Source organism: Ursus maritimus, unplaced genomic scaffold, assembly GCF_017311325.1.
Source record: "Ursus maritimus isolate PB19 unplaced genomic scaffold, ASM1731132v1 scaffold_13, whole genome shotgun sequence".
Classification (NCBI taxonomy): Eukaryota; Metazoa; Chordata; class Mammalia; order Carnivora; family Ursidae; genus Ursus; species Ursus maritimus.
The window spans coordinates 50,795,113-50,822,831 of record NW_024423675.1 but is presented as its reverse complement, the minus strand read 5'-3'; the positions used below and the strand labels follow the sequence as shown (position 1 = coordinate 50,822,831).

General features: G+C 41.3%; 1 protein-coding gene across 2 annotated transcripts in view; it reads left to right on the top strand.

Moving 5' to 3' along the window:
- The window catches only part of EPM2A (EPM2A glucan phosphatase, laforin), a 115,707-nt gene extending 88,630 nt beyond the window's left edge, over window positions 1-27,077 (top strand). Inside the window, exons 3-5 of one of the 2 annotated variants that reach the window (XM_040627924.1) lie at window positions 682-923; window positions 8,681-8,950; window positions 24,773-27,077. In XM_040627924.1, the coding sequence (XP_040483858.1) occupies window positions 682-923; window positions 8,681-8,950; window positions 24,773-24,807 (547 nt within the window). In that variant the 3' untranslated portion in view covers window positions 24,808-27,077. Of the gene's footprint in view, window positions 1-681; window positions 924-8,680; window positions 11,060-24,772 lie in introns of those variants that run through there. The other variant, XM_040627925.1, reaches the window with a different exon arrangement.
- The last annotated feature ends 642 nt before the right edge of the window (window positions 27,078-27,719 follow it).

Below are 27,719 nucleotides of genomic sequence, written 5' to 3'. Positions count from 1 at the left end.
TTTGGGATATTATAGAAACATACTTGAAAAAATATTGACAACATTTTCTTTTCTTTTCTCTTTTTTTTTGTTTCAAATCTATTTCTTCTTAACTTATAGCATTAGATGAAACATATAGGACAATGTTGGGTACTAATGGATATAAGCTTGACTTTGATTTTGTTTAAAAGAATACTGTTGTTTGTTAGTTTCTGGTGTTTAAAAGTTCTCCTACTATTTGAAATTTTTATGTAGAGTTTTAAACAGGAATAATGGCTGGTTTTTGCAAATGTTTTCCAGAATTTACTGATACAGTCATTGGAGTTTTGCCTTTAACTTGTTAGTGTTTGAAATATGTTGATGAGTTTCCTAATGTTGAACCATATATACGTTCAAAGAATAAATACAACTTAGTGGGCTTATTTTAATATGTTGCTAGATTTGGCTTGCTAATGCTTATTTCCTAGCATTTTCATTAATAGAATTATTTCCCTAAAAATGACACCACCAGTATTTTTTCTTTCAATAATAACGTTATTATATCAATAATATTGTTACACCATCTAATATTGTTACTGCAGCTTTTCCTGTGCCAGATTTAAAGGTTAATTGCATTTTATTACAATGTATTTTCTGCAGCTCCTCAGATCTCAAGCCATGACAATAACAATAATAATAGTTGCCTCTATATATTCTCATTAGAATTCTACCAAATATCTGGCTGGGTAGCTGCCCTCGTCAAGTGGAACATATAACCATCAAACTGAAGCATGAATTGGGGATTACAGCTGTCATGAATTTCCAGACTGAATGGGATATTGTACAGAATTCCTCCGGCTGTAACCGCTATCCAGAGCCCATGACACCAGACACCATGATTAAGCTCTATCGGGAAGAAGGCTTGGTCTACATCTGGATGCCGACACCAGATATGAGCACCGAAGGTAAGCATCAGAAGAATCTTGCTGGCTTCTTGTTGAATGTGTTTCAGAGAAGCCCTTGCTGTCCGTCCGTCTGTCTGCCTGCCTGTCTGCCTGTCTATCTACCTACCTACATACCTTTCTGTCTATAATTGAATGACTTAAATATGAATGATAGAAATGGAATCAGTATAATGTTTTAGATTTAATATATTTAATGTATTTTGGCACCTTGGCAAAGATTCTGTTTAACATGGCTCCTTTGATTTGTTTATTTATTAAGCGTATGTATTTATTGCGTATCTAATGTATGTGTGGCATTATGCTGGCAGCTAGGAATACAACGGTGAGGAAAAGCAGGCACAGCTCCTGTCCCCATGAAGCTTATAGTCCTAAAGGGAAGACACACACTCATCAAATGACCACAAATAGAAATTCACAACTATGATGACATTTTTGTTAGGAAGATACTGCTCTGAGAGCATGCACAGGCAAATCACATGTAGGAAGAGGGTCCAGGAAGGTTTGCTTGAGTAGATTTGAGCTAAGTCTGAAGGCTAGGGGGTGAGGTGGGAGAGAGGGTCCCAGCAAGAGGGCTGCCAGCTTGGGAAGTCTCTGCTGCCGGAGAACAGAGTGTTACAGGACCTGAAAGGCCAGTGTGGCTGCAGGTCAGGGAATGAAGGGAGGGAGTCTTGCCAATTTGGGCCATAGTAAGGATTTTAGACTCTATCCTAAAAGCAGTAAGAAGCAGCTGAAAGGGTGGGAGGCTGGGATATGCCAAGATAACCTTTTTTTTTTTTTTTTTTCCCTTCAGAAGTGCAGTTGGCACTGTGGACAGTGGATGGGAGATGGGCCCAAAGTGGATCTGAGGACCCCAGTTAGGGAATTACTGTAATAGCTGAAGTGGGAGATCGTGAGAGATTGCACAGCTAGGGGCAGGGTGGCAATAGCAAGGCTGTAGTGACAGCACAAATACTGGCCAAGCATGTCTTTGTGAAGAGGGGTTTATGACATTGGGTGCTGCTGGGGAAACGAGAGACAACTAAGGCATAGTTTTGACCTCCTAGCAAGAGGCGGTAAGAGAAGTTCAAACCTCATTACAACACAGAGAAGAATGTGATGTGAGGAAGGAGTCAAGTGTTCCTGGTGGGTTATGGGGCATGGAGGGGAGAACAGGGAGGCTGTATCAGGGTCATGGCATTTGAGGTGGACCTGGTTTTGACAGGTCAATGGGGAGGGAGGAAGGGCATGCCAGATGGAAGGAACAGCGTAGGTCTAGGCGCAAGGCATGGGGTTTTACAGGAGTGCTCTGTGTTTCAGCTTGGTGGTCGAATAGGGTGCTTGCGGGGAAAGGAATGGAGGAGATATCTGAAGCTGAGAGCTCTTACACTAGTACCAACCAGCTGTCAGCAGGGGGCAGCAGAGAGCTGTGGGAATGGTGCAGGCTAAGGGAGTTTGGTGAACTGCTGTTCTGGGGGGGAAAGGAGGAAGGCAGTTGCGCCTGGTCAGAAACGTCTCTACCATCAGTCCTCTGTCCCCCAAAGTACCTAATGTATCAGACACTCTCTTAAGCGATTTCATGCCTTACCTCATTTAATTCTGACAAGACTCCAGGCAGATGCATTTATCTCCATTTCACAGAGGAAGAGACAGGTACAAACATGTGAAGGAATATGGCCAAGGTCATAGGAGAAGAGACACAGCCTGGATTTGAACACAGGCACTCAGACTCAGAACACTGCTGCAGACGCTGTGCTATACACCTCTCCTTGCACGCTCCCACGGGCTCTTCGTGCACATGGTACAGACCAACACACCTGCGGTCCCTTGTAGTCATGACCACCTGGGGGGGGAGTTAGACACAGTCATGAGTGGCCAGGCAGGTAGCTCTGTCTCCCCAGAGTCAACAGTCCAAGATGCGGGTGGGGATGGAAGATCTCAAGGATCCTAGAGAGCCTGGACATTGGCCACCTTGCTGTTTAGGAATCTCAGGTGGTTTCAGGCTGGACTGATCCATCCCCGGGGAGGAGGTATAATTTTTTATTCCTGAAGGAAGAGAGAGTTTGGTTACTCCCCTTGGAAACGCTGATCCAAAGAAACTGGGTGTAGCCGTAAGAGCTCTGCTCGTTTTCAAGGAGAAAAAAAATCCCTTTACTTGCACAGCAGATCATTGGTTGAATCTAGGCCCACTGTAGTTGTGTTAATGTCTTTTTTGGGGTCCCATCGCAGCCATAGCGTGGGGCACCTTCCACACTGAGGCAGTCTGGCAACACCTGTGACTGCAGAAGGAAAGTTCCCGAGTAGCTGTGTGATTTCGAGTGGGCTACTTCCTGCATTTGGAAAATGGGGTAATCATTTCTGCCTTACGGGATCAGAACAATAGAGTAAGATGATTGATACGAAAGTGCTTTGTTTCTCTGGTTTCAAAACAGAGAAGACTGTTAGGTTCACGTGCCTGTGGCTTCCAGAGAGCATTCTGAGTTTTGCTTCTTTGCTTCTGCATTGTTACCCATAGGAGTATAACGTGAGACAAAGCTTAGCATCGCTGACCTGCTAACTTCGGCATGCGTCCCGTTCCTTCCCTGCACTGATAACTGGAGGGCCCTGAGGACCAGTAGGCATTTGCTCGATACTTTGGGGTGTGCAGACGCCCGAGGGAAAACTCCATCCCCAAAGGCGTACTGTAGTTGTGTTAAAACCTTTTTAGGGCTCCCAGGGTCACCAGGTCCCATCCCAGTCACCACAGGGGAGCACCTGCCGCACTGAGGCAATCTGGCAACAACCATGACAGCAGAAGGAAAGCCCCCACTTGCAAAAGGCCAGACACTTAGACTAAATGAAAGCTTTCTTTGGTTCAGCATGACCAGGGGAGTAAAGGGTTAACGACCATTCCGAATGGCAGAGGAAGTTCTGACCAATAGATTCATCTGTGTGGCTGACAATATTAGCACAATGAACGTATAGATTAATTCAGCTGACTATTTTTGGAACGCTAGAGAAAAATCCATCTGGAAGTGTTTTGAGCTGTAGCATAATGCTGTCAGATAAAGTCTGAGAGAGAAGACAGTTTGTTAGGCCTGACTGTCACCCCCGGTTGTCACAGACCTGTTACAATCAATTGTACTATCGATCCTTACTCTTGTACATTTTGTCACATGCAGAAGAGTTAGTTAGGTTTTTTTCTTTCTTTTTTTTTTTTTAATTTTGGTTTGTACCTTTCACCTGAGACATGAAAAGCTCCCAAATCTAGCACTCACCTGAAAAAAACCTAAACCTGTTAATTAAAATTCCGTTTTCCTTCATAGGAAGTACTCAGATTGTGTTTTGACCTCTGTCAGTGCAGTGCTGGTGATAACAAATGGTCTGCCCTTGCCTCCCAAGGGAGGGCGTGTGCTTCCCGGAGTCCCCAGCTACCCCTTTGTTGTGACAGTTGTCTCTGACCCAGCGCTGCGTGCGGATCTGGCACGATGCTGACATTGACCTTGGAGCCACGGCACGTGGCCTTGAGCCTCGTCGCTACCGCCCAGCTCCGTGATAGTGAGCGGGTTACTTCCTGCATTTGGAAAAATGGGTAATCATTTCTGCCTTACAGGGTTATAACAGTAGAATAAGACGATTGGTATGTAAGGACTTTGAAAACCACAAAGTTGGGACTGTATTTTTAGTCCCAAGTTCTTAAGTTTCTCCTGAAGGATGTACTAGATAATATGGACCTTATCTCTATTACATTGCAAAGGCAGAAAAGGAGATCCGCTCAAATAAAATAATAATATATTCAGCCTTAAATCTGCCTGGAGTAAAAAAGGAAGGGTGTGTGTTGGGGGGGGGTGTGCATATACGCACGTGTGTGTATGTTGGAAAGGCTGAAAGTCGGTCCAGAAATCATTTCTTTCAAGGTCAGCCTTAGGTAAAGGGCATCTTCAGGGCCATTTCCACTCCTCTCCCTGATTTCAGGCCCTAATGCCACAGCAGCATGTCCTTGTCCCTCTTCTCCCACCTTTGTTTGCTCAATGCATGCTTCAGGAAGCTTTTAATCATTCCGGAGTTGGATTAGCCTGGAACAGGTGCGGGCCACAAGTTAGATTGGAGGAGTCTAGTAGTGTCTCAGCTCTAATCAGGATTGTTGGATTTTGTTTCATTTTATTTTTTATTCATGCACTTAATGAATGTTTACTGAGCATCTACTGAGAGCCAAGGCCTGTTTTAAATTCCAGAGTAAGAATCATAGACAGTGAAATGCTTTGTTAGACCTGCACAGGGTTGAAAATTTTCAACTTAGCTGTCAACAGTTAAAATTTGGAATGTTTTATATAAAAATTCTGGATTTCTGTCTTGCCTTTAGGTATTATCATTTTATGAATGGAAACCTTTTATCTAATTAAATTCTAAATGGAGCCTAAATATATGAAACATAAAAAATTAGGGGCTCTTGTTGACTCTGTGCAAGTTCTGATTCTGGGCAACCTCTTTTTATTCCTTGGTGGGTTGTGGATTAGCTCAGCTCCCTAGAATGGGTTTTCTAGCAGAGGCACATGACCCATTGAGGACAGAGAGCCCCTTTAGGGTGGGGCGGAGGGGCTCACCCCAGGAAGATGTTGCTCTCACCAGGATTAAGAGCAACAATGTGACCAGGTAGGTGGGGGGCAGAGACTAAGAATTCCGGCTGACAGCATGGCGGCCAGCAAGTACCATTGGCCAGGCAGGTGAGGGGAGGGCATTAGTGCAGTGGTTCAGACCAGAGGCTTTGGAGTAGTGCAGGCTGGGTTTCAGTGGCCACGGGGGAATAACCTTGGTCAGATCTCCTTGCCTCAGTTCCCTCAGACACAATCTGAGGATAAAAATAGTACCAATCCCATTGTTGTTAAAAGGTGATTGCAAATGAACCATTGCCTGCAGGGTGCTTAGAACAGCACTTGGCAGGTATAAAGGGCTCAGTAAATGTGAGCTGCCATCCATCACAGCAGAGTGATTTGTAGTCCCTAGAAATCAAAATAAGCAGGAGTTCCAGTGGAGACCAGGCTGAGGCAGGCGGGCATCCTGGACCACGTCCTTGTCCGGCGTCCTTTTTATGTTTTTTAAATATTTGTTTGATAGTTCTTAAGTGGGGTGGCTAAGTGATTCTAGGAGAAGACCACTGGGGGGTGAACCCTGTGTTTAAACTGGGAGCCTTCCGGAGCTTCCCATTGGCAGCTGTCCCTCACCTTCCAGGATTGCATGGCTGAAGTCATAGAATGCCAAGCTCACACATAGCCCTTTTCCACTTCTAACCTGTGTGCATGCCTCTTGAAGAATTGTTTACAGATAAAAAGGAAAGGGAGAGATAGTGCATCATTTGGGCCATTTGATGCAGACCTTCCTCAGGGAATCTGTGGCCAGAGAGCAGGTTGGGGGGGAGGAGGGGATCCTTATGGGTCCATGTGAACCCCGGTTTGGGCAGGTCAGTGACACTGATGCAGCAGAAGCTGAGCCCCAGTGGCTGAGACCCTGCTTCCAGAAGCTCCTACTGCACATGGCCACTGTGGTCTGTTTCTACACTGGGCATGTAATGAAAACCCATGTTAAAGATACTTCTTGGGGATAAAAAGTACAGTACAGGGAATAGAGTCCATAACCTTGTAGTAACGTTGTATGGTGACAGATGGTAACTACACTTATTGTGCTGAGCGTAGCATATAGTATAGAATTGTCGAATCTCTGTGTCGTACACCTGACACTAACATTGTATGTCCACTACATTTCAATAAAAAAGTCTTTTTTTCTGCTCATCTCCTGGCAATGTACTTGGTAGCTGGAGAGGTATCTGTAACAGGGAACTTGTCCTGGCATGCCAGCCGTGGCAGGAAGAGCCCAGCTTCCCAGTTTGATCAGTGGTCATTCCCTTCCCAGCTGGTATTAGTGGGACTACACTTCTAACACCCCTACAGCAGGACAAAAGCCTTGCACGTGGGAGGACCTCACCCATATTGGCAGGGTTGCTCAAACATTCCTTAGAAGTTTTGCGTCCTCTGATCTTCCGGCTCCAATGGTGCATCGGCTACACAGTACTCTCCCTGAGACAGACGGTGAGATGTCTCTCTGGTACATAGGACCGTCTGCACTTGGTTCCATTTCTGGGGCTATTTTACTGCCTCTGGGGGAGTGCCATGAGCACCTGATCGTGTGGCAGTAACCTCGGAGTACCCTGAAACCTAGTGAGGAAGTGCAAGTCAGTGGTAGGTTATGGCTGAGTTTGGACTCTGAGAAATCAAGTGGCACAGGGGAGCAGGCGGGGCTCCCCTTAGGTGCCCTCAGAGATCAGGCAGGGAACATGAACACAGGGTGACAGGCAGCAGGGAGATAGAGCCTGAGGGGTTGCAAAGCGTGTCCTGACCAGAAGCATTCCAGTTAAAAATGTCTGCACGGCTGTGTGGGACCTGTAGCTTGAGATACCTTGGTAGGACAGATGGATAGAGCACCGGCAGCAAAATTAGAGTATTATCTTGGCTTCCATGTAGATTTTCTGCTCCTAACTCAGGGAAGGGTTAGCATGTAGCTGAGGTAGACCCACCCGGTTGGAGTAGTTACTGAGAGGGCCTTCAAACCATGATGGGGTCTTGTAACCTCTGTCCTTCTTAGGTGCTGATGCCTGATTGCTGTGTGTTGTGTTGGCCCTTAAGTGGCATTTGCGTTTTAAAAGAGGACGTCTAAAGAGGGAAGTCTAAACTTGAGTGGCTCATGACCTCCTGGCTCCATTCCACCATGGAATTCTAAGCCTCAGGATCTGCAGTGAAATCATTTCAGGGGGGAGTTTTTCCCATCGCTCCCGTCATCCAGTGGGACGGCAATGAGAAGCACCGTTGTGGCCCTGTTTGGTTAAGCACGCAGAGTACCTGGTGAATGTCAAGTCACGGGCGCATAATCCAGGACTCTGTCCAGTGTCCCTCTTTCATCCCCCTTTGAAGTAATGTATATTGACCGTCATCCACATCCCCCACCAAATCCACTGTCTTTGCTCTGAGAACCTGTGTGCAGAAGAAATTCCAGCCTCCAAGAGTTTGATGGCTTTAGGGGGATCTCTACCTCTTGAGACAAGAGTCTGGCAGGCCTGAGCAGAGCATTGTGTATCCTCTCAGTGTGTAAAGGAGACATTTGATCACCTAATAATCAAAATAGTAGTCATGAGGTAATAATAACTATAATCACAATTGCCCAGTAAAGGAGAAATGGAACCATTTCAACACTCACTGTGTCATGAGGGAATAAATGAATGATTGGTTATCACATGTGTGTCAATTAATGTTCGCCATCCCATTGGCCAAATGAAAATTGGCATATGTTGAGTGAATAAGATTGACTCCTTTAACCAGTATGGACTAATTCTGTGTTTTGCATTGATCTGGAAGATCTGTTTGGATTAAAGAAAGTCCGGGTGAGATCCTCTAAATCTCTGCCCAATCTATACAAACCCTTCTGATGGATGTAAAAATCCATTCTTCTGACCATAGGCAATGGTTAACTTTTCTTTGAAAGGAAATTTGCACTGATGCAGAAGTCACTCAAAGCAAAATCCAGGGAAGGTTCAGAGCTGACCCACTGCCTCTGGAGGGTTCTTTCTACTTTATTATTAGCAGGTTTTGATACTGTCTCACCTTTTCCATCAAAACAAAGGAACGGAGCGAGCTCTCATATCCCTGCATCTCCCTGCATGGCACTGATCGCACCAGGCACTGGAGGAGTTATCATTAGTGGCGATATTGGGGTTTCATTATTCATGTGTATGTGCTGTGCTTTCTCAATCCCAGGCCGAGTGCAGATGCTGCCACAGGCGGTCTGTCTCCTGCACGCGCTGCTCGAGAATGGACACACCGTGTACGTTCACTGCAACGCCGGGGTCGGCAGGTCCACCGCGGCCGTCTGCGGCTGGCTCCAGTACGTGATGGGCTGGAATCTGAGGAAGGTGCAGTACTTCCTCATGGCCAAAAGGCCGGCTGTGTACATTGACGAAGACGCACTGACCCGGGCAGAAGCCGACTTTATTCAGAAATTTGGGAAGGTTCGTTCTTCCATGTGCGGTATGTAGGTGGCCCATCTGCCTCCCCATGCTCTCAATTTCCTTAGGAACCCAATTTCCTTAGGTGATGCTAGTAGAATGACCTAGAAACAAAGATTGCACCAGAACTGAAAAGACTGGTCAAGTGCTTTGCCCGCAGCCTGCCCCCTTTTGTCTGGGGCTGACTTTCTTTTATGCTTTGGTTGGGCTGTATTTTCTTTGAAATATTTTTCAGTGGAAGCTGTGACTGACGGACACTTGAGAAAAAGGCACAAGCAATTGGATGGGGCAGTGTTCTAGCATCGGACAGAAAAGCAATGCATGCAGGTCCTGCTGCCTGCAGGCACACCAGGCCTTGGCTTTGCAGATGTCTCATTTGTTGTAGTGCGGATTAACGACTGCACCTTCCGTGGCATTGTAGTGTGACCCGCCCGTTACAACACTTGCGTGTTGACGCACGCACACACACGTGCACAGCTTTTCTGCTGCACTGAACTGAAATGATACAATGAGAGCTGGTCAGTTGCCGAAGAAGGGAATATGGGTACGAGTGTGGACTATGACAGAGGAGGAGCTCCCATGACTGAAAAGTGATGGCTTTCTAGACTTGGTGTTGGCACCCTGCTTCCCAGGTGTTCGAGTTGGTTCCAGGGCATCTACCCACAACCCTCTGTGACAACCACAGAGGAGTTACTGTCCCTCTCTTTCATTTAATTGAGGCTCAGCCAGCGTAGACAGCTTGCCCAAGGTCTCATGGCTAGTCAGGGACCAGCTGGTGTTTAAAACCCACGTTTATGTGACTCAGTGCTTTCAACACAACTTGTTGGTTTTCCAGCCACAGTGTAGTGAATTCTGCTTCTCTCTCTGAGAGTACGGTCAGTTTCTCTGCAGCAGTTTCTACAGTGAGAAATGGAACAGCGTTCTGGTCAGTTGCCAAGGAATTTAGGAAAGTAGTTCTATTTTGTGCAACCTAATTTAAAACATGGTGAGCTGTCTCAACACCCAAGAGGCCTGAGCCCTAGCTCACGAGAGGAGCCATCCTACCAGAAGAGCCCAAATCCATAGATGACTGTTGCACAGCTTGGAGCGATGCTGTTCAGCCCTCAGTTTAAAACAGTACACAGTTACTGTGGCCCCAGAATATGTGGCTCACTCCCCTCGGTTCTACAGGAAATACAAAGAGGAGCGAGTCTCTGCCTTCCAAAGGCTCCCAGCCCCGCAACAGCCGGTGTTCAATCAACCATGCCGCAGGATTGATCTATGAACAATATGCCAGAATAGAGGAAGGAGAAGTAGCTTTTATCGGGTACCTTGTATGTGCCAGGTGCTTTTCAATTTTAATTGAACCTTCACGGTACCCTACGAGGGCAGTTCATTACCTCCGATAAACAGCCGAGAAAACGAAGGCTCAGGTACTTCAGCCAACTGCCCAGCATCACATGGTGAAGAAATAGATGAAATGAGATACCAAGCTAGGTTTGTCTAATTCAACACCCGTGCTTTTTCTATTAAACTGCAATGCCCGCTTATTTTTCACCTCCTTTTTTCTCTTCTGTAATTATTTATTGATAGATACAAGAGACTCTGAATTAGGAAGTATGGGGGATAAGAAGGACACAAGGTAAGAGCCACTGGAGTTCAGAGGCAGCAGGGCTGTCTTTACTGTGGGACTCAGAGGGGATGGCTTTTGATTTGTCAGAGAACGCTAGACAGTTCACATTTCTCCTGCAAGTTTACCAAGTTCAATTGATAAGCCAGGATTGACTATTATGAAATCTAGTTGCCTTGCTAAAAATAACTAGAGATAACTATTATATCCAAGTAACCCATTTATGGTCATAATGTGTTGTGTAAAACTTAATCCTAAAAATGGAATATTTCTAACCAATTATATACGTGTGTGTGTGTGTGTGTGTGTGTGTGAATTTCTCTAATGCCTAAGAAGCTCAGCTATGTAACCTCCACTTTGGAAAGACCTTTCTGGGTGGATTTTCCTTTTTCCTCTGATAGGAAAAATCAGTTTGGGCTATTAAAGAATGTTTTGGAATAACCTCTCTTGTCCTCAATAAATGGATGTCCAGTGTATTTCAAAATCACCTGGAATTTTGCTGAATAAAAGCATTAAAAATGACCTCTGATTATAGGATTAAAACTTTTTTTTTATTAACTTAGTCTGAAATCTAAAAGAACAAACTGTATTTCCTTGAAGAAGCAGTCAGCTGAGCTAAATTGTTTTTCCTTGCACTCTTATTTTCTCAATCGCTGATGAAAATTGGCAGTTACAGGGTGAAAGGAAGACAAAGGTGAGGGCCCCTCAAAGAAGTGAGGATGAAAACCTCAAAAGTATGTCACGGAAAATCAAAGCAGAAATGATGCCATGAGCTGCTTGTCACTGGCATTAACAAAACCTTCCAGTGATAGATTTCTTAATCATGAAATCTCATTCATGGTTAAGAAATGTCTGAATGAGTTTGTTTCTTTAAACTTAAATCATTATCTCTCACATATTTTGTGTGCAACGTTAGGAAATATCTAGAAAAATAAACACCTTCTTTTGACCAACTTAACACATGGGTGAAAGCCACTTGGCTTTGCCTAAGAAAGAATGATGAAAAAATGTGCTTGGGGCCTTGGTAGTAAGAGAGTAATGAAAGGCAGGCTCTGAAGATGAGTTAGGTAGAAGGGAGAACTTGGCGCACAGGAAAAACACCGAGTCAGTGTGCTTAAAAGTTACAGCTGAGGATCTTAGCCGATAACCTAGTTAATCCCTTTATTGTACAGAGGAGCAAACTGAGCCCCAGAGACACCAAGCGACAATTCCTGTAGCGAGTTTTAATTGAGGCCCAGAGGGAAAGGAGAAGCGAGGAAGGCAGACCAGGGGATCTCGTCAGATTTACTGAGGGTCACAGCAGAATTCATGAGCGACAACAGCCAGTACTGGGAGAAGGGAAGAGTTGGTGCGAGGATTAATGGAAATTGGAGTAAGTGGAAGAAAAATGGCTAAAATGAGAAAAAGCAAAGGGCAATGACATTTCCAAAGGGAGAAAAGGCAGGAATTCCCTTTTGCAAAGACAGTCTTGGGAGATTGAGAAGGAAGGTGTGACCGTAGGAACAGGGGTGAGTCAGGGTTATGCTCCCGAGAGAGAGGGGCGTGCTCTGTAGCCACTGACTTCCCTCTGGGACTAGATTACAGCAGGAAAAAGGAGCAGCTGTAAATATGTAAAATCTTAAAAAAAGGGGGGGCACCTGGGGAGCTTAGTCCGTTAAGCGTCTGACTTTGGTTCAGGTTGTGATCTTGGGGTCCTGAGATTGAGCCCCATGTTGGGCTCTGCACTCAGCAGGGAGTCTGCTTCTCCTCTTGCTCGTGCTCTTTCTCTCAAATAAATAAATAAAATCTTAAAAAAAAAAAAAAAGAAGAAGAAAAAGGAGCAGCTGGGTGGAATGTATGACCCCAAAGTGGCTTGTTACCTGTAAGGAGAAAAGAAGGTCCCATAGAAGATGGGATTAAGAGTAAACAGGAAAGGGTGGATTAAACTGCCTCTCAATTTAAAAATAATAACAGCAGTAATAGTAACAGGAAGAGGAAGGACAACTGTAGCAAAAAATTCGTCCATTCTAACAATAACAACAGCAGTCATAGTAACAGAAAGAGGAAGGACAATATTAGCAACTACTTCGTTCATTCTAACAATAAAGACAAAATACTAAAGGTAAGAGGCAGGACACTGATCATAACAACTTCGTTCTCTCCCTAACCCATTGCTCCAAAAGTCTTCCCTAATTCAATTAATGGAAAAATACTTCCTGTTGCTCGGGTTCGAATCTCAGAGTCATTCTTAACTCCTCTCTTCCATTCAGACATCACATTCAGTCCATCAGGAAAGCGTGTCACTTCTCTTGTCAAAGCATCGAGAGCCTGATTACGTTTTACCCCCTCCACTGACTGGACTCCAGAAACAGCACTGTAACTTGGTCTCTCTGTTCTCTTCTTCCTCATATCTACTCTCACCGCGTGGCCAGGGTGATCCTATAAAAATGCGTGTCAGATCATGTCATGTCATTCCTATGCTTAAAACCTCCACTGACTTGCCATGTCATTCAGGGTGCCAGCCTAAGCCCTTCCAGGGCATATCCACCTGTCCCCTGTTACATCTCTGATGTCCTCTCTCACCGCCTCCCACCTCATTCTGCTGTAGCCACACTGGACTTCCTGCCCTTTGAGTATTGCAGACTGGCTCCTACCACGGGCCACTTGCACATGCTGTTCTGTCTGCCCGGTGTGCATCGGCTCAGTCTCTAACCTTCTCCATGATGCCCTCTGGGCCATCCTCTCAACAACTACCATCCCCAACCCCAGCCCTCCCCCTCCTCCTTCTCTGATTCGTTTCTGTTCATGGAACTTAGTCCTGGCCAATATGTTACATAATTTGCTTATTTGTCTTATTGTCTGCATCCTCTCACTACAACGTAAACTTCAGAAAGGCCAAGATTTGTATCTGGTTTGGTGAGGCACCTAGAGTGCCTGGTGTATAGTCCAATGAGTGCAGGACAAGAATAGCTAATCACACGCAAGCATACGCCCTCTGAGTAGTGTGCTCCGAGGCTTTACATCTCTTAGCTTACGTCATCTTCCCAGCAATGCCATGCTAAATATCGTTATTACCCCTATTTTGCAGATAAGAAAAGAGCCATAGAGAAAACACTAACTTATTCTTAGTAAGTAAGACAGTTTCACCCCTGGTTTGGGGAAGAAAGCTCCTATGGACCCCCCTGTATAAACTCTGGGCATCATGCAGCACATGGGTCGGTTTGGTAGGACAGCCTTAAAATACCACCAATCTGGTGACTTACACAGCAGAAATCTACTGTTTTAGTCCTGGAGGCTGGAGGTGTGAGGTCAAGGTATCTGCAGGGTTGGTTTCCTGGGAGGGTTGTGAGCGAAGGTCTGTTGCACGCCTTCTCTCCTGGTTTGCTGGCAGTCTTTGGCATTCCTTGGTTGGTAGACACCCCCACCTCTGCCTTCATCCTCACATGGTCTTGTTGTCCCTGTGTGTAGGTCTGTATCCAAATTTCCCTTTTTTATAAGGAGGTAAGTCACTTTGGATTAGGGGTCCACCCAACTCCAGTATGACATCTTAAGTGGTTACATCTGCGAAGACCTCCTTTCCGAAGAAGTTCACCTTCTGAGGTATTGGAAGTTAGGCCTTCAGCATATGAATTTGGGAAGGGGGGCGTAATTCAAACCATAAAACTACAGACAATAACTACCTGAAGTCTATGGAGAGTGAAAAACCCACGAAGGTTGGAGGAGAGTGGCAATTTGGAGGAAGGGACCAGAATGGCTCGAGTTTCCTTTTTTACAGGTTTAGCCTGATGTCAGGGCCCATTTATAGTGTTGCTAAGACAGCAAAACAACACTGACAGAAAACCTTCTCGGTTTTGGTTCAGGAACACAGAGTTGAGCAAAAAAAATAAGCCTTTCCTAGGTGACAGAGATTAGTTGTAGAAAAAGCAAGTGCTCTATCATGGGCCCCGGAGATACTGGATGAGTTTCTGAGGGCTTCTGGGTAAAGTTTTCTCACTCTGGAGAAAGGACTACTGAAAGAGATGCTCTTCCTTCCTTTGCTGGTGATTGTGTGTGGATGTGGGATCCCCACTAGCGGAACCATCTTCCTACCAGCCTGGGAACACGCCAACACAGCAGCACGCAGGAAAGGGACTGATGAAGCTGGGGCTACTTGCTCCGTTAGCCCCGAAGTCTGCCCCCCTTCTTGACTTCTGGTTGTGTACGACAATTATTTCTTTGGTCCGAGCCAGTTAGAGTAGCGATTTCTGTTGCTCATGGTGGAAGGCATTGTAATTGGTCCACTACCCCATATGCATTCTAGTTTTAAAAACAATATCTATTTTTGTCATAACTTGTGGCATTAAAACACATTTTGATTTCTGATATCATTCGAACAACTTCTCTTTTACATTTTGTTTCTTTTGGGGGCAGTGCCTAAAAGTGGGGTTCAGAGGAGAGTTCTTGAAAGGAAGATGGAAGCTCTTCAGTGATGATCCACAAATTTGAACTTTGTGACAGAGAAAAGTAATTTGTAGTGGATCTGTTAGACTTCAGAACCTGTATGTGTTTGTGATTTCCTGTTATTGTCCTTTAAGCAGTGGTTCTTATCTAGCTAGCTGAAAGCTAACCCCAAACGGAAGATATTGAGAAAACTCTCTCCGTTTTTTCTTGGCAATAAACACACTCCACAGAATTACACCTTCAGGTAATCTCCAAGTCTTATATGACACAGGTAATCTTAACATCTAGCCAAGCAGGTAACAAAAAATGGATGGGGCTGGCTTGACATTTATGACTTCTTTCCCCTACCTTTAGACAGACATTATACGGAGTATAAAGATTTTTTTTTTTTTAAGAAGCAGAAGAAGAAAAAAAAAGGTAACATGCAGAGGAAGAAACAGTAAAAATAATAGACTTTCAAAAATGGAATACTTATCCCCTGAGCATATGAATTGGGTTTTCACATTTAAAAGTAGAATTCTCAAGTAGAAATTTAAATGAGAGAAACTTAAGATGATTGCTATGACAATGTTCAGTGTTTCCAGTTGTATACTTACATTATAAACTCAGAATAAGTTCTTACCTAATAAAACTTATTTTCAAAAATCTAGTACAACTCACATTCAAAACATTCCTTGGTTGAATAATTAGCTGTTTTTTCTCACGTAAGGTCATTTGGAGTGTGGTAAAAATGTATTTGTATATTTCATATCATTGATCTTGTACCAAGGAGCTCTTTTATTACCTTTAATGGATGTCCTCTTAATCATTTTTGTTTATCTTTGATTCCTCAGCATTAATTTAGTGTTGAAATGAAATATGTGGTTAATATGCATTATAGTAGGAATGGAATAGTTAAGCAGTTAAACATTGGGCTACTGTAGCTAGAGGATATGATAGGATTTCCAGATATCTGCCCATTGGGGAAAGACTTTAAACTTAATACAATCTGGAAGTTATCATTAGACCAAAGGGCAGAAACCCAAGAATAAATTGCAGATAGCCGAAAGAGTAGTCCAAGGCAGACAGAAAATGTGGGGCCATTCAAATAAAAGACAGAATGAATTCCTGTACTGTGATTATATCAAGCATTATGCCAATATTACTACAGGAAATAATACTTAGCATTCAGTGAATAGGATTGCTGTCATTTAAAACCTGAACTGTAAACAATTAGTATTAAATGATCTGGCATAGCATCGGAATAGTATGGATTACAAAGGAGAAATTCAGAAGAAAATGGATGGTGAAAGAATAGAGAACTGGACCTTGAACAGAATAGAGTAGATAATTGTCATTGTCACACCTAGCAAGGCTTTTTTCAGTTCTTAGTGAGGGAAAACTCAGAATTCACTGAATGCAATTTAGTTTGCTTTATATGGTTGTTGAAGAAAATGAAATATATTTTCATTCAATAGAGATCCTATTGTTGCCTTCTTAAAGTTAAATGACAAATCCTAAAGTGGATTTATGGTCCAGACAATTTCAGTGAAGATTTTGTACCCACTGTGGACAAACAAGGTAAGCATCCCCTATTTCTTCCAGAATGGTATTCAAACGAAACTTGTATCTGCCCAGCACCTCCCAAGTTCCAGGGACTTAAGCCATTTCTGTTTATTGTGATTACTGACGTATTTGAGCTTATTTCTGTTTGCTTAGTTTTTATTTAAAAATTGTTTTTGCTTTTTCTTTTTTTCTCCTGTCTTGTTTTTATTTCTAATTTTAATTATTTCTTCTCCCTTACAGGGAAAGAACGTTGACATTGACTTATATCCACTGGTCTCTACCTTCCTTCATGTTGACATTATTACAATGATAATTATGGGATGTCTTTGATATACTTTCTCTTTTCTGTTGTTAGCTTTAAAAAAAGTCTATTAGGGATGGCAAAGAAAATGTTTGTGAGGACATACTCGTCATTGCCAGACTTAACAATTACCACACCATCCCATTTTTGATTTCTTATGTCTCCCAGCTTCCGTTATAATTGAGAGCTTTATTTCTGAGCATATTATTATCCACCTCCCCTGGGGTGCGACATCTCCTCATTAGCCACAGCTTTCTTTCCTTTAGTTAGTTCATCTAGCAGCACAATTCCAAAAGCATTCTTTCTGAATGCTGAAATATCTTATCTGCTGGATAATCCTTCTTACCTTTCTCTTCATTGTTGCGGGTGGATTTCTGTCTTCAAATTTTACATTGTAATTTCTATTTAGATGGCAGGAGGAATAGTGTTTTTGTCATTTTAAATCAGAATTTTCTCGATCTTCATCTATAGCAGTGACACCCAAATCTCAATCTCAATTCTAAAGCTCTTTCTTGAGGGCTAGGGCTATGTATCAAAATTCTTTTCTAAACATTTTTATTTGGACATCTCCCAGTCAGTATGCCACAAACTGAAGTTTTTTTCTTTTGCTAAATCTCTCATATTTTTCTTGTTGTTTTTGGGCAGACTGTGGCAGCACCTTCTCTCCAGTTGTTCAAGTCAGAAAAACTGAATGTCATTTTTGCCACCTCTTTTCCATTCCCCCCTCACTCCGCCCCATCTCTCAACGAGTTCTCTCAATTATACCTCTTACATACCTCTTAAATGTGTTCATTCCCAACTATCAGCTCTAACAGTTTATTAAAGGATTCTGACTTATCTTTCTATTGCTATTCTTACCCCTTTCTGGACCATTTTTTACATTGCCACCAGAGAAACCATTCTAAAACTCAACTGTGATACTGTCTCTTCCTTGCTCAGCACTTCTCAATGGCTCCTCATTGTTCTTGGAAAAAAGTAAAAGCGTTCTTATTGTGACATATAAGGCACTTTATGATCTAGACCACACCTTTCCCTCCAGCCTCTCTGGTCATTTCTAAATCCCCCATGAGTACTCTTCAGTGATATCGAATTATTCAAATGCTCTATGACCTTTGTACCCTCTGGTTTTTGCACATACTCTTTCCTCTGCCTGGAGTCCTCTTTCCTCCCATCTATGGCTGGCCAGCATTCCCACTGCACTTAGGGGTCTCCAAGGTGCCCTTCTCTGAGATATCTTCATGAGTCTTCAAGTTTGCTCCTCCCAGGCATTTTCATAGGACCCCATGTTGGCTGCTCTTGAAGCATGTAACACACTGCCCCATAACATCTTTAGGGAGGACTTGTAAATAGTGCTTAGCCACATAGACTTTTGCACACTCTCATATTATGTAAGCCAAATACTTCCTTTGGATCCGGTGCCCAGATATAATTAATATTTTATCTCAGAGAAATGTGAGGAATACATATCATGAAAACTTTTTTAAAATGTAAGTTGATGATTGGGGTAATTTATTTAATGAAAATACTTTCAAAGACTTGCTTTTTTTTGTTAAGCATTTTAATAACTATTTTTCTATATACTACTAGTATTTAATGATATTAAATCACAACAAATATCATATACCAACCTCAGAAAGCCATGATCCTATAAAATACCTTATTGCATTTTCAACCCAATCTCTTGCTGACAATTGCATGTATTCAATTCCTCTTTGGTTTGCCATCATAGGCTAATACTGATGGCCTTCCAAAGAGAGCATTCTTAGGAAATGCATTACTGTGTGCACTAAGAATATTGTTGATGGCATTACATTGCACAGTATTCTCCCAGTGAGTGATCTCACGGAAGAAGTTTCCTTCTGGCCAAGGAATTAAGTACAGTTGTTATTTTCCTGAGCAATAAAAAACAATACTTTATGCAACTGTGAAGCTTACTAATAATTAGATTTTCCTCTTCTCAGTAACAATCAGGATTATGTAGTGTAAGTTTTTGAACTGACCTTACTGCTGGGCCTGCCTTGTATTTCTACCCATTTTTACCCCATTGCCTCATTTTCTTATTTCAGATTTTATTTTCATTTTGCTATATTGTTTGAGCCATTATAAAATGTCATATTTAATTTCTTTTGGAGAAAGAGAGGTGCAAATCAATACACAAATAAAATTGTTGCCATGCAATCTATAATTCAATGCAATCTCTCTCAAAATATCAATAGTCTTTTTCACAGAACTGGAACAAATAATCCTAAAATTTGTATGGAACCACAAAAGACCCCAAATAGCCAAAGCAATCTTGAGAAAGAAGAACATAGCTAGAGGCATCACAATCCCAGATATTAAGATATATGCAAAGCTGTTGTAATCAAAATAGTATGATAATAGCACTAAAATAGGCACATAGATCAATGAATAGTATAGAGATCCTAGAAACAAACCCATATTTATATGGTCAGTTAATTTATGACAAAGGAGGTAGGAATATACAAGGGGGGAAAACAGTGTTTACAAATAAATTGTATTGGGAAAGCTGGGCAGCTATGTGCGAAGAATGACACCGACCACTTTCTAACACCATACAAACTAATAAACTCAAAATGGATTAAAGACTAAACATGAGACCTGAAACCATAAAACTCCTAAAAGAAAGCATAGGCAGTAATTTCTTTGACATCTGCCATAGGAACGTTTTTCTGGATGTCTCCCTCAGGCAAGAGAAAAGCAAAAATAAACTGTTGGGACTGTAACAAAATAAAAAGCTTTTTCACAGCAAAGGAAACCATCAACAAAATGAAAAGGTAACCTACTGGTTGGGAGAGGATATTTGCAAATGATATATCTGATAAGGGGTTAATATCCCTAATATATAAAGAGCTTACATAACTCAACACCAAAAAACCGAACAATCCAATTTGAAAAGTGGGCAGATGACCTGAATAGACATTCTTTCAAAGAAGACATACAGATGGCCAAAAGACACATGAAAAGATGCTTAACATCACTAATCATCAGGGAAATGCAAATCAAAACTACAATGAGATATTATTTCACACCAGTCAGAATGGCTAAAATCAAAATGATAAGAAATAACAAGTGTTGGCAAGGATGTGGAGAAAAGGGAACATTTGTGTACTCTTGGTGGGAATATAAACTGGTGCAGTCACTGTGGAAAACAGTATGGAGTTTCCTCAAAAAACTAAAAACAGAAATGCCATATGATTCAGTAATGCCACGGCTGGGTATTTACCCAGAGAAACCAAAACACTAATTCAAAAAGATATATGCACCCCTGTGTTTACTGCAGCGTTATTTACAATAGCCAAGATATGGAAGTGACCTGAGTGTCCATCGATAGATGTATGGGTGAAGAAGATGTGATATATATACAGAATGGAATATTAGCCACGAAAATGAATGAAATCTTCCTATTTATTACAACATGGATGGAGCCAGAGGGTATTATGTTAAGTGAAATAAGTCAGGGAAAGACACATACCATATGATTTCACTTATATGTGGAATCTAAAAAACAAAAAAAATGAACAAAGAAACAGAGACATGCATAAATAGAACAAACTGATGGTTGCCAGGAGGGAGGGGGAATCTATGAAACTAATATTACACCGTATGTTAATTAACTGGAATTTAAATAAAAACTTAAAAGAAGGGGGGATGGGCAATGGGTAAAATAGGTGAAGGGGGTTCTAGTCATAAAATAAATAAGTCATGAGAATGGAAAGTACAACTAGGCGATATAGTCAATAATATTGTGAAAATGCCGTGTGGTGACAGATGGTAGCTACGTTTATGGTGAGCATTGCATAATGCATAGAATTGCCAAGTCACTGTGTTGTGCCCCTGAAACTAATATAACATTGTGCATCAACTGTATTTTAATAATAAAAATTAAAAAAAATCAAAGAAACAGAAAGGGAAATAACCGAGAGGCAAACACTATTAACATTTTGTCATATTCTGACCAACCCTTTGTTTCTATCTGTGGGTGTGGATATATGTGTATTTTGCAATATCAAAGTCATATTTTATATAAGAAATAATGCCATGTTGAAGCACTTGCACCACAGAAAGGCTGACATTATGAATGCTATTGGTATAAATGTCAAAAAAAGGTAAAATGTCATAAATGTTTCAGGGTAAAATTCTAACTTTTGGAAATGAAGATACCCTGAAAATAGTATTGTCCTTTATTCTTCACTTCATGGACACAAATATCAGAGCATTGTCTCAAACTTACAGAATGTCTCCATACTTATGTGTTAATTTGATTGATAGATGCATTCTCATGACTAAGCAAGAATGCACTAGAATTTAGGTCATCGTCATAAGTTTCCTGCATATCTAGAATTTTACAGATGGAGGAATGTGTTTTCCTTTTCTTTTTCTAACTAATCCAACAATTTACCAAGTCTCTATAATTTCTCTTATAATCAGTAGAGTAAATAATCTGTTGTGACCACCTGTTCTTCCTACATATATACTATTGAGCATATAAACAGCTGCAGTCCTCAGAAAGTCATAAATAAAGCCCACAACTAAAAGATTAGGCAAACTTAGTGACATGCGACATTTTAGGTGTCTGAGTAGTGAAATTCTGTCTTCCAGAGAAAACTGCAGTTTCTATAGTCAGTGTCATTACATTGTCAGGATTCCCATTTAAAGTTGGCACCAAGTTTTAATTTTTTGCCCATTTGTAGTATATTATTTTCTCCAAGGATGATCAACATTTGTTAACTCATTCCTTAAAAAGATTTATATTTAGGTACACAGAAAAGTTTTGAGTATTTTTATTTTTATTTATTTAGTTTCAGGTTTTTATTTAAAGTCCAGTTAGTTAACATAGAGTGTGTAATATTAGTTTCAGGAATAGAATTTAGTGATTCATCACTTACATGTAACACCCAGTGAGGTTTTTTGTTTTTGTTTTTGTTTTCAAGTAGGCTCCATGCCCAGTGAGGAGCTCAACATGGGGCTTGGACCTCATGACCCTGAGATCAAGACCTGAGCTGAGATGGAGTCAGACATAACCGACTGAGCAATGTAGGCACCCTCAATATTTTCAATATATTAAGCTGATGATTAGAAAATGGAGGTGACACTTCCTGGAAGGTACTGGATCATTACATATATGAACCAAATTGATAAAGGAACCCTGCATACAATCCCTTGCAAGCAGGGATTGGAGTTGTGTGCAAAGAAAATTTATTTTATTATCTAGACATCTACATGGTCCTGGATATGCATAAGGAATAACAAATGATAAAAACTGTGTTTCTTTTGCAAGATAATTTTGAAATGTCCTAAGCAAATGTCCTAGTTTCGTTTGAAGCATTTGCCAATTTTCTTTCTCCAAGTATTACTTTCACAAAAATACTTGTGGTTAGTACAGAATATATCTTCTCCTTCAGTGGTCTCTTTTCTTTCAGATCACAAAGGACTTTTTGACTTATGATATATAATTTTTGATCACCATTTTTTTAATGACAGAAATCAAGGACACATAAACTAAATCCACATTTTAGTCAGGAGTCAGTCTTCCCACAGCTTATGGTAGAAATGTTATCAATAAGGTATTCTGCAAAAACACGAAAGGGAGAAACCTGGATTAGGAGTAGTTCAAGTAAAAACGAGGGTATTTAAATGAGCCAGCCGTTTGTTTTTGCTGCTAAGAAGGCAAACAGAACGACAGGCTGATTCATTATACACAAAAATACACAAACAAGGAGTGCTCAGGTCCTGACCACAAAAAAAGTGAAACTTTGACTACTAATCAATTGAAGGATTATATTAGTTCTGTCAAGTTTGAAGTAGGATATTGACATTTCCAGACTAGACAATTTTCCAAAAAGGACTTCAGATTTCTTCAGAAGTAAAGATGAAGAAAACAAGGCTCTGAGATCTTTTTGTACTACCATTTCCACCTTTTGAACAATCATGCAAATGCTTACTGTCTTCCAGGTGTTGTGTGGGGCTTCACTCATTTAGCAATCACAGTGGCTTTGTTCAGTGGATATGATTATCAAAATATATGGAAAAGAGCTTAGGAAGATTCACTTGGAGAAAAGGAGACTATGGCAAGAAATGACACTTTTTAAATGTTTGAGGGATTGGCATACAAATAAGGCACTTAATTACCTTGCACCTGCTGCTCTGGAGAGCAGAAGTAAGATCCGTGGTCAAGAGTTACAGGGTGGTAGCTTTCCGCTTCCTTTAAGAAAGGACTTTCTAAATAGAATTGGAAGATGGTAAAACAGATTGCTTTGTGAGATAATGAGCTTCCCATCACTAAATTAGTTTAAACCAGAAGTTGAAAAATTTCCCTCCAAAAATGTTTTAAAGAGGATTGATTACTGGATGGAAGATTTGATCATATGACTTCTGAGGTCCTTTTCATAGTCAACAATCTATGCTTCAAATGATTGATTTAGGTCAACTTTCAATTTCCTCTTTCTTCTGGAATATTAAAAGCTACAAATTAACATTTACCAAGGCAATCCAAGGACATGGGAGGAAGGTACAAAAGTCCTCTGATGCTCTAAGAGAAAACTGAATACCCACTCAGCTCTTGCCACTTCCCAGTGATGTTGGAGAAGACCGGGTAAAGAAAATGTACAACTTGAGCAAGTGTGAACATTCTGTAGCTTGGCAGAGTGCTTCACATTATGTGTGTAGGGAATACTTCAATAACTTGTTTGGGGCCAAATGGAGTGGGCTGAGGGTAGTTTCTCCATAAAGCACAAGGAGGGTCATAGCCTGCGGGAGGGGGGAAATGGCCATCTTTGCCCCATGAGTCAGCCCCTGAAATCCTGTAGAGTTCATGTACCTGGCTTGATTGGGTGTAGGTCATCTTCTCCAGGTACTTTCCATGTAAGATTTTTACTCAGAATTCTTAATGAAGATTTCGCTGTAAAACATGCCTGACAAAAATTCAGTCTGGTGTCAGTGAAACAATTTTGAATTTGATCATCCTTGAAACCAGTTCTAGCTTATCGACTGACAATCCTTGGACTGTTGTTAGATTAGGTGTATTGACTGGTCAAGTCCTGCTTGCCTATCCATTTATTATTTTAACTTTGAGCCAAGTATGGAGTCAGATCAAGTTAATTGACTTAAAGCACTACTCGAAGCAAGTGTATTAGACATGCCCAGATTTTACTAGTTACCTAGTCTTCTGGCTAAATACCACCCCTGCCCTTCAGTTGGAAGAACTTGATTGTTTTTACTGTTTCATAAAACAAGAGCTGTTTGCCATGATGATGTTTCAGCCAAGTACATTAAAGAGAAGGACACTTGTGAATATGATCATATTTCTCAAATAAATAACCTCCTGAGTTGTTTTCTCCCTATTTCCCCTGTGGTTTAATTTCTTCCCTTTGACATAATTTGCTGCCTGTTCAGTTAAAGCAATTAGATATTTGTGTTAATTAGATACTTGCTGTCTATCCCGAAGTGGAGGTACTTCGCTCATGAGGGGAGCTGGCCCTGAGATGCTCGTTCTGAGAGTAACTTGTTTTGTTTTGCTATTTTCTCGGTGGCACACTCCTCTATTTCTTCAGCTGTGTATGGCTCTCTCAAAATGCATTAAACTTAAATGGGCCTTCAAAGAGGCATTTCTTCTGTGCCGTCTGTTCAAAAATGTGTTGATTATGCTCTTTGCTTCTTGTGCACCTCTGGGAAAGAGAGATGACCAACTCAGGAGGCAAAACGAACACTTCTTCGCATTTAGCAAGATCTTGAACTGCTTGGGGGGGATACATGTGAAACAAGTGCAAGGGGTTGACAAAGAGATTTTTCCTGTAAGTGTGGAAAGTAAAGTCACTTTACAAAAGAAAATAACATGAAAAGGGCATTAATGAAATCGTGTAGTTCTGGTACTTCTTCTCTCTTTGGAGGGTGTGGGCGTGTGTGTACGCAGATCTTTCTGAGTCCTGTGTGCTGTCTGTCCCCCCACTCAGGAACATCACGCCAAGTGTCCAACCGCTGGTCATGACACAGGTCAGGGAGAGGAGAGAAGTAACAAAAGGTTATGAAAGCTGGTGCTGACCTCACAAGAAAACAAGAGCTTTGAGGTACCCATGTGATCTTCCTTTTACCTGTTCTTCTTGGTTTACGTTACCCTGGACATTGGACAGCTTGGGCTGGAGATGTCATGTCAGTTGAAGATTGAAGAGCCGAGCTGTGTCTCTCCGTGCAAACCCTCTGTTCTGCCCCACTGTCGATCAGAGCAGAGGGCCATCCCCTTTCAAGCCACAAACTCAGGTCATTTTCCCTTCCTTCATCATCTTCATTCTGTTTATGGACTTTATCGCTAAACCAAATTTCATTTCGTCTCATGCTTCCCACTTAGGTCTGTCTCACCTTTGTCTCATGCCCGTTGGCTAACACACCTGTCCCAGATACTTTTAAATTTTGTATCTTGATCAATATCATCTCCTCCTGGACTCCCTGCCTACACCTGTTACTCTCAAATCATTGTCCTCCTTGCAGTCTGCGTTGTTTTCTCCTGTTTCTTAGCCTCTCCAAGTTCTTCCTCAAATTCCCTTTCCTCTCTTCCCTCAAAGCCTTGCAGTGTGTTGTCACTGGTTATGTTGTCCAGAATTTTAAGATATACATACTGTACAATCAGAGCCTGTCAGGGACAAGCCTGGAACTTCATTTCCTTAGTTTCTATTTGTTGGTTCATGGGTCTTTTCTCATGTTAGAAACTCCCATGATACAGTCATTCCAGTCCAAATGCCAAGCCTTTAAGGAAGCAGCCTCATAAGCCTAGAGCAGTTTCTTCTTTTAATCCCCCCAACTGTGTCTCTCCTGTCATTAAACTGTCATGATCATTGCTCTTCCATGAAATCTTTCTAGATTAACCAGAGGGGACCCGCACTTTGTCTTGTGGAATACAGAATGCCCAGCAACTTCAATGAACATCTCTGCAATCAGTATTTTTCCTTTCTTTTTTACCTTTTGTCTTGTTTCTGATGTTAGCACAGCACATCCATAGATGATGTTCTTAATTGGATATCACGGGCTTACATATAGGCCACTCTGTTGCAGGCTGTGTGCATGTGTGTGCTTGCAAATTTTGAGAGGGCTCAAGCAATGGATTCATGTACATAGTGTCTAGCCAAACATGTCTGTAAGTATACAGTTGGTTCTTTGGGATGATGATGAAAGCAGTATTAAGATATTACTCTGATACTAGACCCAATAATAGCAGTAATAGTTTAAAATGAATTGGGTTTCATAACAATCCTTTGATGGAGTTACTATGATTGTTCTTATTTGCTGATGAGGAGACTGAGGTACAGAGAGGTTAATACCTTTTGTAAGGTCACACAGCTTGTAAGCATTCTATGCGGAATCAACATCAAGCCATCTGATACCATAAACCTTACTCTCCACTGTTACTCCATGCTGCTTTATAGCGGATTTACTTTTAAATCTGTATTGGAGGCAACCCAAATTCGTGGTTTTTCAAATAGAAAAATAACATTTAAAATATTTAATAAAAAACTATGAAGCAAATATTTGTGTCTTGGCATAGCTCAAATAGATTCTGGTTAGTAATTTAGAAATGTTTTCCACATGAAATTTTAATACAATATATAAATATTTAAATATGAAAAATTAATATAAAATGTAAATACATGCTTTAAAAACATAAAGTTTTTATTTATACCAAGGTGTTGATGTTATTTTCTATATGTGCAAAATACAAGTGGGGAAAAAGAATGATGATGTCTAAGAAATTAATTACGCAGATATGCCAGATTAAATTATACATGTGTGCTGTCTACAGACATTCATGCAGTGCACTGAAATAGTTGAATAAGGGGTGCAAGAACCATAAGCAATTGATTTCTTTTCATGTGGAGTCAGAATTTCCTGGATTTATTTCTGGATTTGGTTTTCATTTTTTTCTTTTTCTTTTTGTTGGAAGTGAAATTGAATAAGAATCTAGACTCTTGGTAAAGGGATTATCAGTTGGCAGAAGTAATTTCCAGAGCTGGTCACCTGGTTTGAGAAGTATCCTGTAATAGGATAAAGAGCTGTACTCTGAACAGGTAGGATTATATATGGCTTCTTTATCAATAAATCCAAAGTTCAATGAGTTTTCTGTGTTTTTTTTTTCACAATTTCTCCCTAACCAGGTTAATTGTGCATTGTTTGATGATCACTTTTTTAAAAGTTTTTAAATTTTATTTTATTTTATTTTTATTTTTAAGTAGGCTCCATAGCCCCCGTGGAGCCCCACATGGGGCTTGAACTTATGACCCCAAGGTCAAGACATGAGCTGAGATCAAGAGTCGGATGCTTAACTGACTGAGCCACCCAGGCGCCCCTGATGTATCACTTTTTGTCATTTCTTCCTTTTGAAAGCGGATTGTTTTGTTTCTTTTTTTTTTTTAATTGAAGTATAGATGACACACAACGTCACATTAGTTTCAGGTGTACATCATAGTGATTTGACAATGTCTCTTCTTGACTATGGAGCTTTTTATTTTAATTTTTAGTCTTTTTAAGTTTTAATAGACTTAAATGTTAAAAGATGATATAAAAATTTGATGCTGAAAAAACCCGCCCCATTTGTATCTGGTGAGTAGCATTATAAACAACGTGTCTTTTCCCTGCCTGAGACCATTCAGGTGGGGGTTTTTTTGTTTGTTTGGTTTTGGTTTTTTTTGAGAGCATGAGAGAGGGAGTGTGCATATATATGTGGGGTGGGGAGGGGCAGAGGGTGAGGGAGAGAGAGAATCCTAAGACCAGAGGGGCTCGATCTCATGACCCTGAGATCATGACCTGAGCTGAAATATCAAGAGTTGGATGCTTAACTGACTGAGCCACCCAGGCGCCCCTGAATGTCAGTTTTCTTGAATGACAGCGATGTTGGTCTTGCTCTGAGCCACA